This window comes from Falco cherrug, chromosome 6 (genome assembly GCF_023634085.1).
Source record: "Falco cherrug isolate bFalChe1 chromosome 6, bFalChe1.pri, whole genome shotgun sequence".
Taxonomy (NCBI): domain Eukaryota; kingdom Metazoa; phylum Chordata; class Aves; order Falconiformes; family Falconidae; genus Falco; species Falco cherrug.
In genome coordinates, this window is record NC_073702.1 from 67,351,166 (window position 1) to 67,368,658 (window position 17,493).

A 17,493-nucleotide genomic window follows, 5' to 3' on the forward strand; every position below is an offset into this window, starting at 1 on the left:
AGCCAACTGTGAAATCAAACTCAAAGAACTTGCTTTCAAGTTCTGCTGAGACACACTCCTGTTTTGGGGCCACGTTTCTGAAAACGTGGTTGCTGTCAGACTCAAGGGTAAGAGAGAGACCCAGCACGCTCTAGTGACTGTGCAACAGGAAAAGTTACAGCCGCCTTCTCACAGACTGGCCTGACTTTGCAAAACACAGCCTATAGGCTTCAGATACGATCTCAGAGGCTTTGTATGCCCTAGACAGCTACAGCATGGTATTGCCTATAAGGAGAGAAATTAAAATTACACTTGAATCTACATGAAGGTTTTTGCAAGGGCATTTAGGGTGCTGTATGTTGTAGCCAGGAGGCTTCTGGATTAACACATGCAGCTTTCATGGACTGCCTTTAATTACAGAGCACCCTGGTCATTGCCTCGTAGCACTTCCAAATGCCCTTTACATTTATTTTTGTCGCAGCTGTGCAACACCAAAAGCAGATCTTCTGGCTGCACTCTCAGCTACTGCCTAGTGCAAGCTTTAACATCTCTTTTGATTTCTGCTGTTTTATTCTCTCAAGAAATTTTCCTTAAGAAGAGAAAAAAGGAATCAAACTAAAATACCATATGCCTTTTTGTTTCCAGCCAGGCCTTATTAAAATAATGTTCAGATGATGTATGAATAAGCCAAAACAACCCTCCTCCAATGGAAAAAACACTGTTGCAGCACACAGAAGTGAGAACTAAGCTTCAGCCATTTCCTCTTGTTGAGGCTCGAGTTTGAGAAGAAGGAGTCAAGGCCATCTGGGCCTGCTATAAGGAGGGCAAGAAGTCACTTCGCTGTGAGAAGCTGGGCTTCTCTTCGCTGTGAACACAGCTGAGCAGCAAAGACAAAACAGTTTGAAGCCACTCGCTCTTGTTTCCTAGGAAGCAAGCTGGAGTGAAGCTACTGAGACAGCAGCAGCAGCAGCTGTTTTGTCATTGCACCTCTTTTCATTGTGGGTAAAGGTAGTAGACTTTAGGGTCTGGACTAAACGTAAGGAGCCACCTCCTTGCCCCTTATGAGAAGTGAAATGCCTCACAGCAAAGACCACAGTTCAGCCTTCCCATCCCACTTCTGAGCAATGGTCGTCTTGGGAAAGGTAGGGATGATAGCCAGGAGTCCATACAATAATACTTGTATTGTCTTTGCATGTTTCTACAACCCAAGTTTACACCGGACAAGAAAACCTGAGCACAAAAATCAACCTTCTACATCTCAAAGAGAGACTTTTGATTATTCTGACCATAGCAACTGAGTCTGAGGAAAAATGAATGAAAACAGGCCAACTCATTCCAACCACTTGCCAATCTTACTAGTGACAGAGGACTGAAAAAAAGGGTGTGCTTTGGGAAATTTTCTTTTAAAATAGGCTGATTTCCAGATTATTATTGAGGAGGGATGGAACAGTATACATATTATAGAAGGCTCACTCCTGTGAGTATTTAAAAGACATCAGCCCCACAGAGAGCTCACAACAACCTGAAATAACGAAACCATCTCAGAATTAATTGCATTAATTCAACTTTCACATCTCTTCCCAACTCTGTAGTCATGACATTTCTCAGGGTATTTTCTCCTCAACCTGCCTGGAAAGTCATAGAGATATGAACCACAGCAAAACTTTGGACTCTGTTCCTGCACAATTCAGTTTTCATTTCAGATACTCTCCAGGCTACCCAGCGTCATGGAGCTGACGAACACAGCAGAAGGAGGGTGAGATCCATGGGTGGAACCACACCACTTTTCTCAGACAAAGAACTGGCCACAGAGTGAGTTTCAAAACAGATTAACAAAAACAACAGCTACACACCATGACAAAGCGCATATGGTGGAAACAAAAATATTTACCCACAGATTATCACAGATCCAGGAATGTGACTACCACGCATCTAGGACCAAAGGATTCAAAACAGTGACTGCATGTTTAGAGCTGATTAGGGAATCTGGTAGGGGTGGGCTGAAGGACCACTTTTTAAGCTTCTAAGAGTACAGTTGTCATTTCTCCACCTTTCCTACCCCAGGGTGGTGAAATAACAGTCTTTTCATACCTGTGTGTTGGCTGGGGGAGGGAAGAATTCCTCTGCTATTAAACACAACTTCTCATTAAATAGTTGACACCTTATCCTTCTTTAAATGTTGTAATGTTTACTTTGCAAAACCCAGGAAAGCTTTTAAAATAAAGATAGCAGAGAGATTCTTAAGCCGGGTGTCCTCGCTTATCTGCTCTTTATCAACCAGCTATTGTTTCTGGAGGAGCTCATTGGGGAAGGTGGAGCAAAGGGGGTTAATGTTCAATAGGTATCTATCAGTTCCCCTGAAGGAATAGTGCTGCTGACAGAAGAGCAACACTGGGCTCTCAACTACTTCCTGCAGAATGTGACAAACCAGAGAGAAAAAACCCGAGGGCTGCAGCTACTTTTTTTTCTTCTTTTTTTTTTTTCTCCCTCTCCCAAAACAACTAGTTTTAAGAAAGACATTGTCCTTAGGAGAGATAATCCCACAATAGAGAGTCCATTAGAGGTATTAAAGCATTGGCAGCGCCTGATCTACAAGAAGGGCTCTGTCCTGACAATAGACAATTAAAGCTGATAAATCTGCACTACTTGTTGCCGTTCTAATTCCTCGTAATTGTATGCTACTTGTCCCTGCCTCCTGCGTCCAGGGATGAAGCATGCTTCTTTAATCTCCACAGTACCTGACCTAGTTCCTATGTGGTCTTTTCAGGACCTGTTTTCTTCCCATCTGGACTTCTTCCCTCCTACTCTCCTTTCCTGATTCCCTCTCCTAAGCATTAAGAAGAGGTTACGATAGAGGGCACAGAAAACACCAGAGCACAGCACCCGGATCAATAATTCTGGAGCCCCAGACAATGCACTAATCTGCAATAACAGCTAATCATGGTCAATTTGGCACACCAGTGATTAAACTGTACTTTTCATTAGGCTCAACAAGTAGAGCAGACACACAGTGACAATTCAAATTGCCCTATCTGCAAGAGCTGCCAAACTCCTGCGCACTTCTGTGCTTGTAGCTGCTGCATCACTAGTCGTGCCAAACTAGGCGCTTTGTGGGGGCATATTTTTTTTCTTTTGACATTTTATGGACTGGGACTATTAGCTGTGTTTACAAGCCCCTGCCTCACTTTACTACCACGAGTTCTCCTAGTTAAAGGGCTCAGTAGGTGAAATTGTGATGTGATGTGCTGTGCAGGATGCTGAAAACGATCATTGCAATTACATGTTCCCTCCTGGTGCTGATAATATTCGTGGTTTTATTTTACATCTCAGAGGTTTGGTGGTTGTTTTTTTTTAAGAAAGTTTGAAAGCCTGCTGGTGACAGAACAGAAGCATGAAAAAGTGCATCACAGGACTTAAAAGACAGAAAACAAGTAAAAAAACCTACCCTTGGATCTATTTATTTTTCAAACTGAACTGTTCAGCCAACCTCACAAAGCATTTGGAGACTGAAGAATGGTTTGGATTTTCTTTTTTCTCCCCTGAACTTGCGAACAAGCCACTACCGTGTCCACCTTAGAAATCTACACAGCTACTAACCCTTACATGCCATTTTGATAGCGACCATCCCATCACTCTCACAGAACAATTTCTTCTGGTTACAATTGTACCTAGCAGACCTGTTTTGCAAATTGCCCTGAAAGCTTGACACAAGAGTTTACCACAATCTTTCTCAAAAGCACAGCACCAAATTCCAGAAATCCTAGACCAACCCCACACACTTAGGGGTCTCCTTCTGTTTAACTTTAGCTTATCATCCTTGTATTAACTTGTATAAGTGTTAAAACTGCACTCCAAGCTGCTTTAAAAAAAAAAAGCATGGAAGATGTCAAACGAATGCAGGAAATGTCTATTCTACTATTAATATTAATGAATCCCTAATGCATTTGCAACCCACTTAAGGTAAGCCGGTACAGTTCTTCTCCTGACAGCTATTCCTCATCAAACTACCACTGCTGAAGATGTTGATGCTTTCCCTTTTGCTTTGTAATCTTTAAATCAAGTTTAAATCACACCAGAGCCTACCACAAAATAATGTATTTTATCGTAAGTGAACACAAAAGCCCTGGAGACAGAGGTTTTCAAACAGTGCACATGTCCGCTCAATTTATCATTTTAAGATAGGAAGCTGCCGCAACAAACAAAACACCTCCTTGAAAGTGGGACAGCAGCAGATTGTGGTGCAGAAAGCTCCGGGATCTTTTGTTTTCCTGGAGAGCAACAACGGGGCTTTGCAGAGAAAGACAACAGCCTCCCCTTGCTGAAATCTAAATCAGTTCATATAGGAAAGCCTGCCAACTCCTAATTAGATGGTAACAAAATATTGCAGATAATTCACTTTTCACGATAAAGCAGAAACAAGCAGGCATGCAGCACCCAGCAGGGGTTCAACTGATAAAACGGTGTCAAACTCAAACCATTTGTCAACTGGGAGGGAAGAGAGCAAGCTGAAAGATGGACTCAGGAAGTAGATTTATCTAGTGCGACACATTAACTAGCATAAATACTAAGGAAAAAGTAAACACATTTACCCAGCCAGCAAAGAAAAGGCTTCTGAGTCTCAGACCCACACTGGCCATCTAACCACTCAGCTGTCAGCTACAACAGCAGTAGCATTTTTCTTCCTGTGCAGGACTGCAATACCATTTAATTCATGGCACTAAAAGGTTTTATTAAAAGCATACATTATAATTAAGCAAAACAAAAGCGTGAGTCCTCTGCTGTTCTAGTCTCCTCCCTCCGCCCAGTAGCCAAAACAATAAAACCACCTTGGCAGCAAACAAGTCAGGTAACATACCCCAGAGAAGAGCACAGATTTGTTACAGAATCATTTACTTTGCATCTGGCTTGCTCAAAACTGCCTTATCAGAAACTTCTGTCCCAGAGGCTCCCAAGGCAATGGAGTGGGCTGACAATGCAGGTCAGGCACAGTAAGTCGCCAGCAGCGTAATATGGGGCACACAAACAAACTGCAATAATGCAAGGCTGAAGGGCTCTTTGGATGTATGCTTTCCATTGGAAAGTCTAAACAAGTAACACATTTTGTGGGCAGCACATCTCTGCCACTATCACCAAGAAGGAAAACAGCTCAAAGGGATTTAGAATACCAACCCACAGCGACATACATACATGCACCTTATGCTGGCAACCCATAACATCAAAGGATGGCACATCACAGCAGCAAACCATTCTAACACTCAATCTGATAACATGAAACTCAAAAATTAACAGCAAAGTAATTAATCTACGTCGTGCCCCACCTCCCCCCCCCCAAAAGAAGAAAAAGGAGTTCATTCATAAAGCAAAATACCGCACAGTTCTTTGTTCAGCTGTACCTTCATGTGTCCGCACAGCACAGGTTCCCCACCTCCAGCTCATGCATCTCAGGATTTTAGTCCATATGGGAAGTCTGTCATTCACTCTCACACCCTTACACACACACATGCGTACATGCACACCACACCAGCGCTCTCACTCCCCAACACGCACTGCCTGGAACCGCTCCGAGGATTTTAGAATTTCCTCTTGCTAGCAGATTCCTCCCTCCCCTCACATCCACTCCACCCCATTCTGTAATTAGGCTTAACAAGAGCAATTAACAAAACAAACTCCTCTCCGCCTGGTGGCCTGATAATTCTGATTGTCATAATGTATTAAGATGTGTAAGCCAGTTTAAAATAAAGGTAAATTACAACATTGCAAAAGAGCCATTTTGCACCTATTTTTACTGCCTTTATCATAGGGATAATGAACACTCAGCCACCCTTTTAATTTAAAACACAAAACCCCAAACTCAGGACTGAACAGCAGAACTCAAAACTTGATTTTGGACCAAGGAGACTACTTTCTTTTTTTGCTAGTTTATTAGAGGGCAGCTCCCTCCTCCTATACACAGCAAATTCGATATAAACTTTTTTTTAATTACTTTGAGACTAAAAATTCAAGATGCAAAATCAAAAATGCATCTTCTAGTTTTACAGACATCCACAAATAAATGGATTGTAATTGTTTCTTTTGCCCTGCCTGTCGCCTAATGGCATGACATAGGAGACCAAAGCCTCAAAATTTTTTCTGATGGTTTGTCCACCCATCACTTTCCTTCAGCAATTAAATCAAAGAAATTAGGGTCAGAATCATTTAAAAAAAAAAAAAAAACACAACAACAACAAAAAAAACCACAAAAAAAAGAAAACAGCTGAGGACTAACTGATTTCAGGTGGTCAGTGGGGAAACTTTGATGTCCTTTGATTTCATGAGCTATGGAGTCCAACCCACACAGAAAATTTACACATAGCCTGAATTCAATTGGGAAACATATCTAGTTCTTGTGCTGCTTATATACTCTGGGAACGTGTAATTAACACTGTCAACATAAAATCAGTAAACATATCAAAACTATAAACACACAGGAAAATTCATGAGCAGAAAACAGACCAGAAAATAAACCCAGTTTGGTATATGACATGGATTCGGGTTCATATGAACTGGAAAAACATTCTGCTCCCTCAGATACATATAACCTGATTCACAACACCATCTGCCAACTAAACACAAACAATTTAAAAAAAAAGAAAGAAAGAAAAAAAGACTGGTATTGCTAGTGTATTGTTGGAATCCTGCAGCTTCTGACAAGCTAGATATGTTTTCCTAAGCCAACGATTTCATCTATGCTGGGTGTCAACATTTGCACAAGAATAATTCTGGGGGTCAGAAAGACATCAGCAAATGAGATTTCAAAAAGTTTCATAAGAGTGCAGATTGCTCAAACACAGGGAAAGGAGGGTTTCAGCTTCCAGAAGTTCACTCTTCTGCTTCTTCATTCCTCCTTCCCTGAAGCTGAGTCAAAGTTCTGTAAAAACCTACAGTGAACCATCAGCTTTGCATGACAACGTTCTCACACAAAAAGCTACGCTTTGCAATGAGACAAACGGTCCAAAATGACAGTAAATGGAGCCCATTACGGTGCAAAATCAGGCACTCTGTCAAATGGTGGGAAATGCCAAACGCAGAATTGCATACAGAAACTCAGTTCTGCACTCCTGGCATACACTGTACATCTTTTTTTCCACCAGACTGCTTCCTCATTCGGTGTTTAGAAAGAAGAGTGCTGACTGAAAAAGTAATTTTTCCAGCTTTTTTTCTCTCTTCTTTGTCCTTGAAAGGCCCAGTGCCTCTACTTTTACCACAGACCATTCAAATGGAAGGCCAACCAATTCCGTCTTCTATTTTTCCACTTTGCTTATGACAACAACAACACTAGAATACCTCACAAATATCAAATAATGACTAATCTGATTTTCACAGTACCTCCTCCATATGCTGATGAAGGTATTATTGCTATTCTCACTCTGCACAAAGGGTAGGAGACACAATGACATTAACATCAAAAGCATACATTAATTTTGGGATGCAGAGAAGCTGATTTAGTCAGCATGGCATATCACTTTCTATGTTCAAAGCATTTCTCTTCCTGGAATCTGTGACGGCTCTGCATTTTGCAGGTCTTCACATCAGACACCCAGGAAGATGCCAAAATTAATGACCATCTGCAAAAGGCTTTGCTGAGGTGAACTGGCATGAATTTTACTCAGAATCATGGGCAGATATAATACCTGGTTCCTCAGAGCAGAGCTCACCTGCCCCAAGAAGAGCAACACTATTTCCTACCATGGCTATTTTACTGCCTTACGTGGCAGTCAATGAGGTGGGGGGAAGAGGCGTCTTAAAGATAACGTTTTATTACACACCCCAATTCACGTCCCGTAGCAAACTTGTCTGATGCCTGAATGAGGCAAGTAACCAGCAGAACCCCCCCCTCCCCAGTAATTAAAGTAGTAATTAAAGACTGTATCATAACACATGAGGATCAAATTGGAGTTAGGCAAACCACCTAAACTGGAGAACTTGGGTCTGCAATTTCAGTAAGGTTTTTCCACAGCTTTTGTGCTGGTTTTTGAAACTGCAAAGAGAAAAAGCAGAGATCCCACAACCTGGCATCACACTGACACCCATACAGATGGATCAGCAGAGCTGGAATATTTTGATCTGCTGCAGGCAGACCTCTAGGGGGAAGCTAAGCAGACCTGGCTCAGACCAACCATACAGTTGTTTTTGGCAAGCTCAGCACAAGCACTGGAAGGGATAGGACACTTCTGCTGGTGGGTTTCCCCAGGTGACCTGCTGGAAGCAGAAGAATGACTATTTTCAGGCATCTTGGTTTCATGCCAGGTTTGGTGTGGTTTGTTCCTACTCTCCTTGCTTCCGGTCTCAGCCCATCTTTCAGACCTCATCTCAGCCTACTGATTGGTTTCCTTGCCCAGCAAGTCCTTGCCTTGTTCCTCCTGACCCCTCCTGTAGTTTCCCTTTCCAGTCATTCCCATTTTCCACTCCCACACCCAGGCCCTATGTGCCAAGTCTTCTCATCGAGCCAGTTTCAGTCCCTCCTGGTTCCTCACCTGCACTGCACTCCTTTCCCACCCTGATCGAAGCACACGGTACACTCTCCATCCCCATGTGCCCCTTCCTGCTGCCTGGCAGGCCTGGCCCCCACAGCAGCGTGGTGTAGTCAAGTCTCTCCAGGCATCTCCTGGTGCTCCTCCGCAGGCACGTAGCAGTGAGCTCAGTTCACACGTTAAACAGACATGGTGACAAGCCAACTGGAAGTTCTGTGACTACGTTAGTATGGCACTGAGCCCAAGCTAATAAGCCCTGGTGAGAAGCCGGATATATTAGCTTGGGCTTAGCACCGTGCTAATGCAGTCAGGCAGCTTTTGGATCAGAGCTGGCTTACATCCCACCCGCTTTTAACACCGAGCTTGCTCGTCTTTGTCTACAATAACCCATAAAGATAAATCCCTTGGTCTTGTACCAACCTTACTCTCAGTTTCCCTCCTCCCTGACATTGTTGATCTCCAGGCACAGTCTCTCCTCCTTCATAATCCCCTCAAGGTTCAGCTTTTGTCCATAGGCTTTTATAAACAGCTCCTTCTGACGACTCTCTGTCCTTAGGATGGTTTGCAGTAGGTATGCGCTAAACATGCACCCTTCTGCTCTCAGTTCAGGCACTCAGTCCTAGACCCAACAGCATTCACTCACTGAAGCAAGATGTGATGCCCTCCTACAGCTCCTGGGCGGGCTGCTCTGCCAGTCATCTAGGTTGGCTTCTAGCTCAAAAGCAATTCTCCTGGGCGTAGGAGTCAGGGATGGAGGTGGTGACAGGACTGGTGTGTGTCCAGGTCTTGCTCTGACAGAGACCTGATGTAGGTAAAGCACATGTGCAGATCCAGGAACTGGGAAGAGAACCCGGCAGAGGGATGGTATTTGAGCATCCCTGACAGCAACAGCCATTCCCCTCTCCTGCCACATACACTGTCCTTCCTTCCCAGAGCCACTGAACCTGTCATTCAAACTTCTGCTCTAAAAAATGGGGGCTGTCACGGTGGAGATTGCTTTTCAAAAGAAAAGTCATCACACAATGTTAGCAACACAATTTTTGACATAGCCAAGTTCTTGGAAACGGCAGAATAGATTTTGGGGGAAAATGCAGCCTGAGGAAAGTAAAATTTAAGTGACAATTGAGCCAGATGTTTAGAACTTGGTAGATTTATGAGCACCTAGAAGTAGGATCTCCTAATACAAATGGTCTTTCTTAGCAACAGGTGATGCTACCAGCCTTGCTTATACTAGAGATCAGTTTCCTGAGATTAATTTTAGGGGGATGTTACTGAACATTTTCCTTTGTATGAGAACATCACCATCACACACAAATCACATAGAAAGCACGTGCATAGATTTAAACCCTGTTTCCTTGGCCTGCTATTCCTCTTTCAGTGGCCCAAGCCAATGCACTAGAATTGTATTAATTATACAATATGGCAAGGTTTGATAGAGACAGTGAGGATGCTCCTGTTCCAACAGGTTTATGTAAAGTACTCCTTTTCATACACTAAATCCTGAAGGGCAATGGAGACAACAAAAATGCTGATGCTACTCTTTTTCATCGCTGTTAAAATTAAAAAAATAAACAAGTGACTATCTAATTGCAGTAGTTTGCTGTAATAAAATCAGATCTTTAAGTGACTAATCTCTTCACCAAATAACAAAAAAAAAAATTGGAAGATTAATTTGCACCAGTCTGTCCCTGCATATTCCTCATCTAAAATTATTAGCGCTACATGCACACAAATCAGGCAACAGGGAGTAAGGGAAGCTTGCAATCAGACCTAATGTCTTCCCTTCCTCTCAGCCCCCAGTACAGCCACTTCCTTTCTACAAATGCTTTGCTCAGATCTGTACACAAGACAGGCCACATCTTCCGGGGAGGCTCAAAGTCTTTGCAGACACACAGTTGCCTTCAAAGCATCACTGGAAATCTGTGTGGGAAGACTCTAAGATATTAAAACCATCCTGTACTCTTCTAAGGCAACAACAAACCCCCTCTGCATTTATCTATCACTTCCCTGTTCTGTTTATTCTGGGCTGCAGAATAAACTTCTTGACTACTGAAAAAGATGCACATAAGCTGCACCACATGTGCAAAGGAAACAACAGAGAAAATCTGTATGTCCTTTCCAGACAGTTCTCTTCCAGAACATTAAAATTATACATAAACTTTTCCTCTATTACCAAAAGCCAGCAAAACCAAGGCTGGTGTGAAAATACTGTGCTTCAAAATGCACATTATCTGTCCTAAATCCAAACTGACTTACCTTTTGGATCAACACTCCATTACCATCTTGCCTGATTTTCTTCTCCCAAAGGTAACTGCTCTCTAGCAGATTCACAAGTAATTTAAGCCATGATCTTCAGTCTTAAGAAATCCCCAGATGAAGTTTGCTATGGCACTCATAACCACAGCCCAGCAGTAAGCAGGATGCGACTGCTCTTCCTTGTGTGGCACTCAGGCGGCCAGCTCATGCTTGCTGACTACAGATGAGAGATTGTCATGTTTTCTCAGTTTCCCCACTTCTAACCTGAGAGCTACCCTGTGCAGCAGGAAGACTTTGAGAGGCACATCCCGTTGTACCCTCTCCTTGCTGCCAGATGTCCTCTGTGGCCGGTTCATGGCTTTCATTTTGTGTTTCGCAATAGCTTAACAATTTTGGTAAAAATTCAGAGACTACTACTACTACTACTACTACTGAAAAAAAGGACGTATTATTCTCAAAGAAGGTGGAGAGGCCAAAAGATCTGCTCTCAGTTAAATCCTCTGAATTTCTCTCATGTCATTTCTTCCTGACTGTCAAAGCTAGGCTTTTGCCAGTCCTGTGTATGGACAACTGGATCCCTTTGAAATATGGTCAAGCTGACAAGGTGTGGGGCACTACGATCGAGATGGTATTTCCCTGAAATACACGGCACATTGCTAGGGCACCAGAAGAGTGCAAATTATCACAACTCACTGTGCAGACAGAAGAGTGCCCGAACAGACCTTTGGAGGCTCATGATCAGTTTCTGAGGATGGATGCTATAACCCCACAGATAACAGTAAGGCTGGGTAAATTGCTTTAAGTCTAGCAAGGATCAAAGACAAACAGGTACCAGAAATTACATGTATGTACAGGTTACTGAAACAGAAAAGACACATGGGAATATTTTTTTCAGATTAATTTACATAAAACCAGATTTGACTTTTGTACAGTAGACATGATTTTGCAAATCACCACGTCAAAGAAATCTAAACAAAATCCATCTGCATGCTTATAAACACGTAAAAGTGTTTAATGGACACAAAATGTTTTAAAAAGTCAACAATAATGGTTAGTCCATGCTTCCAATTATATTCTTTCTTCAATTAGTCTTGAAGAAACTAACACCTCTATTAATCATTTCAATTAACTCCACACACCACATGACATCCGCACCAGCAGCCCATATGTTGCGTTCCAATCACCCAAATATTAAAGCCTTTTTAATTGATTGATCTAAAGAACATTCAACAGGCTCAAGGTGGCAGCCAGCCAGGAAATCCCAAAAGAAGATGACAAAAAGGTGGGGGTGCTAAACCAGCTTCCCAATTTGTTTTTCTTCTTCCTCCAGGGTTCACTAAGTTAATCCAATCACAGCCCATAAAGCCCCTTTTTAATAAAATAAATAAATAGATAAGAGAACACACATGTTGGCTTTCCCCCAGAGAAGCCCTCTCCGCTAAAGCTGGAGAGCCATCCTGTTAAGAAAGTGCCGCATACGAGGGTGCATTTTTTATCCGGCAGAAATATTTAGCTTGGCCTCCTGCCAGGGAATGCTGAAAGAATAGACTGAATTAGGGGATTTACCTTCCACGTGTTTGGCACGCGTCATTAGAGGCTCTGAAGAGCTTGACTCTTTCGCTCTCTCACTCTCTGTTTTTTCTCCCCCCCACCAGAGCTTTGATGCAGAGAATAAACTATGCACTATAAGAGCAGTTGATGTGCGTTTCTAGGTGTTGGCACAGTGGGTTTTGTTCTGTCAAAGAAAACTGATGCCCTGTTTCTGTAGTTAATATATTTTTTTCATTCCAGTCAGGTATAGGGTGGTATGTTTCAAAAGCATTTGCTTTAACACAGAAAAAAGGATGCTATTTTTCCTTCCATCTTTTCCTTAAGGAAAAAAAAAAAGTTTTTGAAGTTTTCTGTAGACAGATTTAAACTTGGAGAAAGTGACTTAGAAGTAAATTCCTTAAGTGAAACTCCCAACCACAGAGTATTTTAGGAGCTCATTAGAAAGGTTAATTTTGTAACAATAACCCATTAATTGCTCTGTCATTTGGCTTTTCTATGCTGTCATGTGGACTTACTTTATTTTAAAAACCACTTCTTTACATAAGCACTTCGGTCCTGCAAATACCTGTGAAGGTCTATACCCAGAACACGTTAGTCGAGATGGCTGGTCCATACATACCTCAGGTACCCCACGCACCCTCCCAGAGTTTCTCATTTGTGACAGAAGAGACAACACTGTAAGTTAGCCTCTGCCCTCCTTAACTGACAGAGGGGAATAAAAAAGAAAAAAACCACCAAGTTTCCAGCTGAATAAAAGCATGGAGGTCCTTAAACCAACAGTAAATGCAAATGTTTGTGTCTGGCACACATGGCAACCCTGTTTATAAGGGCAGAGTTTTGCAGAATAACCCCCCAGCGCCACTAACACCCATCCACTGAACTGCTGTGAGCGCCAGGAGAGCCCTGCTGCAGCTGCCTCTGCTGTACTTCTCCTCACAGTATCAGATAAATACAGGCCCCATTCACACGTGGGTTTTAGAGTTATTGATTCAAGCAAATCAGTTTAGAAGCTATTTGTTGACATGCTTACTCAAAAGCACAGTTCAAGCGGAGTTTCTAAACTGGTGCTGGCTTTATCTTTATCCCATCTTCACTTGCAAATAAATCTGGGTCTGAGTTTGGTTCAGCTGAATTCATGTCACCAGATGAGAGCATGTGATTCTTCATCTTTCAGTAAAACTAGTTCACTGCGTATCAGGAGATTCCGTGGGCTACAGAAAAGAAACTGAAGTGATGGATACCAGCCCTCAACTGAAAATACAGGGTATTAACTCCAATGTCAGAAAGGTGCTGAGGACCATCTCCTCACTGAATGTAAAACATCTCAGCTGTAGGGACCTCCTCATAGCTGAAGGGCAGGCCCACAGTTTATCACTTCTTAAATAAATCATTCATAATTCATAACCAGGTTGAAAACCACACAAATAATGACCTCTCAGTATTACTCAGCGGAAAGTGAGAACTGGAGTTTTCCACCCAAACCCACAAAGGCTGACAAGCTCAGACATGGTTTTGTGCGCTCCTTCCTGGACCCCATGTTTTTAATTCAATTTAAAGAAAGTCAGGCAGCCACTTCCCCCCCATCTTTTAAGTAAAGATGTTAACATCCGTGCTAATAATACAACTACCCCTTCTTTTATCAAAGGCTTCAGGAGTCACAGACACTTTCTTTTCATCACCAGGAAAAACTGCAAAAAAAAAAAGCTGCCTAGTTCTGCTGCTAACAGGGCAGGTTTGGCTCTATACATGCATGGATGCCAGCCAGTGGCTGAAGCACTGCTTTATAGAATTATAGAATCGTTTAGGCTGGAAAAGACCTTTAAGATCATCCAGTCCAACTGTTAACCCAGCACTGCCAAATCTACCACTAAACTATGTCCCTAAGCGCCACATCTATACATTTTTTAAACACTTCCAGGGATGCTGACTCCACCACTTTCCTGGGCAGCCTGTTCCAATGCCTGACCACCCTTTCAGTGATTATTTTTTTCCCAATATCCAATATAAACCTCCCCCGGCATAACTTGAGGCCATTTCCTCTTCTCCTATCACTTATCACTTGGGAGAAAAGACCAACACCCAGCTCACTACAGCCTCCTTTCAGGCAGTTGTAGAGATCAATAAGGTCTCCCCTGAGCCTCCTTTTCTCCAGGCTAAACAACCCCAGTTCCCTCAGCTGCTCCTCATAAGACTTTCTCTCTAGACCCTTCCCCAGCCCCGTTGCCCGTCTCTGGACACGCTCCAGCACCTCCACGTCCCTCTTGCAGCGAGGGGCCCAAAACTGAACACAGGATTCGAGGTCCGGCCTCACCAGTGCCCAGTACAGGGGACGGTCACTGCCCCAGTCCTGCTGGCCATGCTGTCTCAGATACAAGCCGGGATGCTGGTGGCCTCCTTGGCCACCTGGGCACACTGCTGGCTCACGTTCAGCTGGCTGCTGACCAGCACCCCCAGGCCCTTTCCCCCAGGCCCTTTCCAGCCACCCTTCCCCCAGCCTGTAGCGCTGCGTGGGGCTGGTGTGACCCAAGGGCAGGACCCGGCACTGAGCCTGGTTGAACCTCATGCAACTGGCGTGGGCCCATCGGTCCAGCCTGCCCAGCTCCCTCTGCAGAGCCTTCCTGCCCTCAGCAGATCAACATCCCGCTCAACTCGGTGCTGTCTGCAAACCTACTGAGGGTGCACTTGGTCCCCTTGTCCAGATTGTCGATAAAGATATTAAACAGGACTGGCCCTGATCCTGAGCCCTGGGGAACACCACTTGTAACCGGCTGCCAGCTGAATGTAACTCCATTCACCACCACTCTTTGGCCTTGGCCATCCAGCCAGTTTTTCACTTGTTTAGCTTTTTACCCAGTGGAGAATGTACCCATCCAAGTCATGGGCAGCCAGTTTCTCCAGGAGAATGCTGTGGGAAATAGTATCAAAGGCTTTACTAAAGTCTAGGTAGACAACATCCACAGCCTTTCCCTCATCCACCGAGCAGCTCACCTTGTCATAGAAGGAGATCAGGTCAGTCAAGCAGGACCTGCCCTTCATAAACCTGTGCTGACTGAGCCTCATCAACTGGTTGTCCTGTATGTGCCGCCTGATGGCACTCAAGATGATCTGCTCCATAACTTTTATGTTTCCATCTTTGCTCCTAATCGAATCCCTGAATGAACGGCTGTGCAACACTTGCTACTGCATGCTAGTAGCAGTAGGAACTGTAACAGATGATTCCCCACTGGGTGTTTCCACTTTACCAGAAAATGGAGTAAGTCTTCTGGACTGACAGCCCCAAATGGGATAATTCCTCTGCAGAAAGACTGCAGGTTTAATAGAAAATAATTGTCAGTTAAAGTGCGGATGCTGCAGGCTCGCATTCCATGACAAAGCACCATGGGGCAGCATGTGCTTTTGCATGCAAACCTGTAAGTGAATGCGTTCAGTGCTCCCTGCTGCTCTGGTGCAGGGCTGCCATCCTGGAAAAGGCCTGCCAACCCAAAAAGTGCATCCCTGTTATCTCTGGCCTCCATCATGTATGATCACAGGAGTGTGTGGGTGTCCGTGCCCGCAACCGGGAACTGCCTGCCTGCTTTGCCTCTTGAGTGTTTACAGTGAGGCCAAGCATATTTCAGTATTGTGACTGATATTTTGACACTCAGGTCAAATAACAGAAAGCCTTGGCTTGACAATACCAGTTCAGTGGCAAATTGCTTGATGTGTTTGTCAGCACTGCAATAAACTTGTGTTTAAACAATCTGCTACGCTTATCATATTTACAGATTAAAAATATGACCTTTATGAGTGAAATAAAAGAGCTCTTTTATCCCCCCTACATCTCCTCCCTCTACATTTTTAATTAAAACCACAAACCAACACACATACCCATCCTTCTTTTTGTAATAGTTTGGGATTCCACTCTCAAATACTATACAGATAAAACAAATCTTAATGTGTTAGCGATTCACAGGGCAGTAAATTCTCCTTTCCAAACCTGCCATCTTCATTAAAATCTTATTTGCTTGGTAATCTCCTTTGATCGCTAAAGTTATAAGAAGCCCCCTCCTCTTTTTTTGATACTACCAGTGTAGCTTTTGGCCAGAGAGCGTGATGAATTAAATGTATGACAGATATGACAGGTGAGGAGTGCTTGGAGAGGGCTTAAACAGCAGGGATAAGACAAAGCCCCCATTTAAGAACAAAACCCCTACCCGATGGCTAGCCCGTTAATGACCAACCACTCTATTTGTCCTGGTGGATGAGGAGCAAGCTGATACTACAGACAAAGCTTTGTTAGCCACAGGGCTGTTCTTCAATCAGGCCACACAACCAACTAATTGAAATGCCCGGTTTTTCCCCCTCGGGATTTGATATACAAGCTAGGGGGTTTGTAGGTATACTCTTTTTTTTTTCCCCCCCTCCTATAATATATTAATTCAGCCATCACAAGTTTACAGCTGGACTAAGTGGAATTACAGCATATAAACCTGAAAATCTATCTGCAGGGATCCAGCTAAGCCCTGGAGAGAGACAAGTCCAGCAATACAAATCCAAGGAATTTTGGAAGTCAATCCATTAGGATTACTAGGCCTTTGATTTTGGAAGTCGCAGGCTCAAAACAGGGAAGCAATGAACTCTCAATCTTCCTTCATTTTAGCCTCTTTTCAGAGGACTTACTGACCCCATTTTTTCTGTTAAAACACATTTATAAATGTGGGCAGAATTATATTGGGTTCCCATTATATTTGCAGTGAAGGAAGACATGAAAATACCTGCTTTCCTGAACTGATAGTTAACATGCCCTTTAAATTTTTCTGTGTATCTTCTACATATTTAGTGACTACAAGCAAACTTGTCACCCTTCTCATCAGCTAAAGACCACTCTCCCCCCCTTTAAAGTTTATGTTAACTTTCAGCATGCTATGCTGTACCTAAATGAGGCGTTTCAGGCCCTAGTTACTTTAAACCACAGGCTGCCTCCCAGAGGTGAAGAAATCTCTGTGCCCCCTGCAGACCAGGATTACATTCTCAACGGGCAGTCTCTCACTGTAGCCTACAGATCTGCGGTTAGCAGAAGGCCAGCAGCTTCCTGAGGTAGATGCCAAAGCAATATTCATTGCTAAACCCAACTGCTACAGAAAAATTAGATCATAGGGATGCAGCAATCAATCTGACGTTATCATTGCTCTGGATATAATGGAAAACACTAACTGAA

The 17,493-nt window shown here is 43.4% G+C and overlaps 1 protein-coding gene across 4 annotated transcripts in view; it reads right to left on the reverse strand.

Annotated features, from left to right (window-relative positions):
• PRDM1 (PR/SET domain 1) overlaps positions 1–17,493 on the reverse strand; it is a 105,405-nt gene that overhangs the window by 28,179 nt on the left and 59,733 nt on the right. Inside the window, exon 1 of one of the 4 annotated variants that reach the window (XM_055713645.1) lies at positions 5,373–5,542. The exons of the other annotated variants lie outside the window; for them this stretch is intronic. Coding sequence (XP_055569620.1) covers positions 5,373–5,378 — 6 coding nt within the window. The 5' untranslated portion in view covers positions 5,379–5,542. Of the gene's footprint in view, positions 1–5,372; positions 5,543–17,493 lie in introns of those variants that run through there. 4 annotated transcript variants of the gene reach the window in all.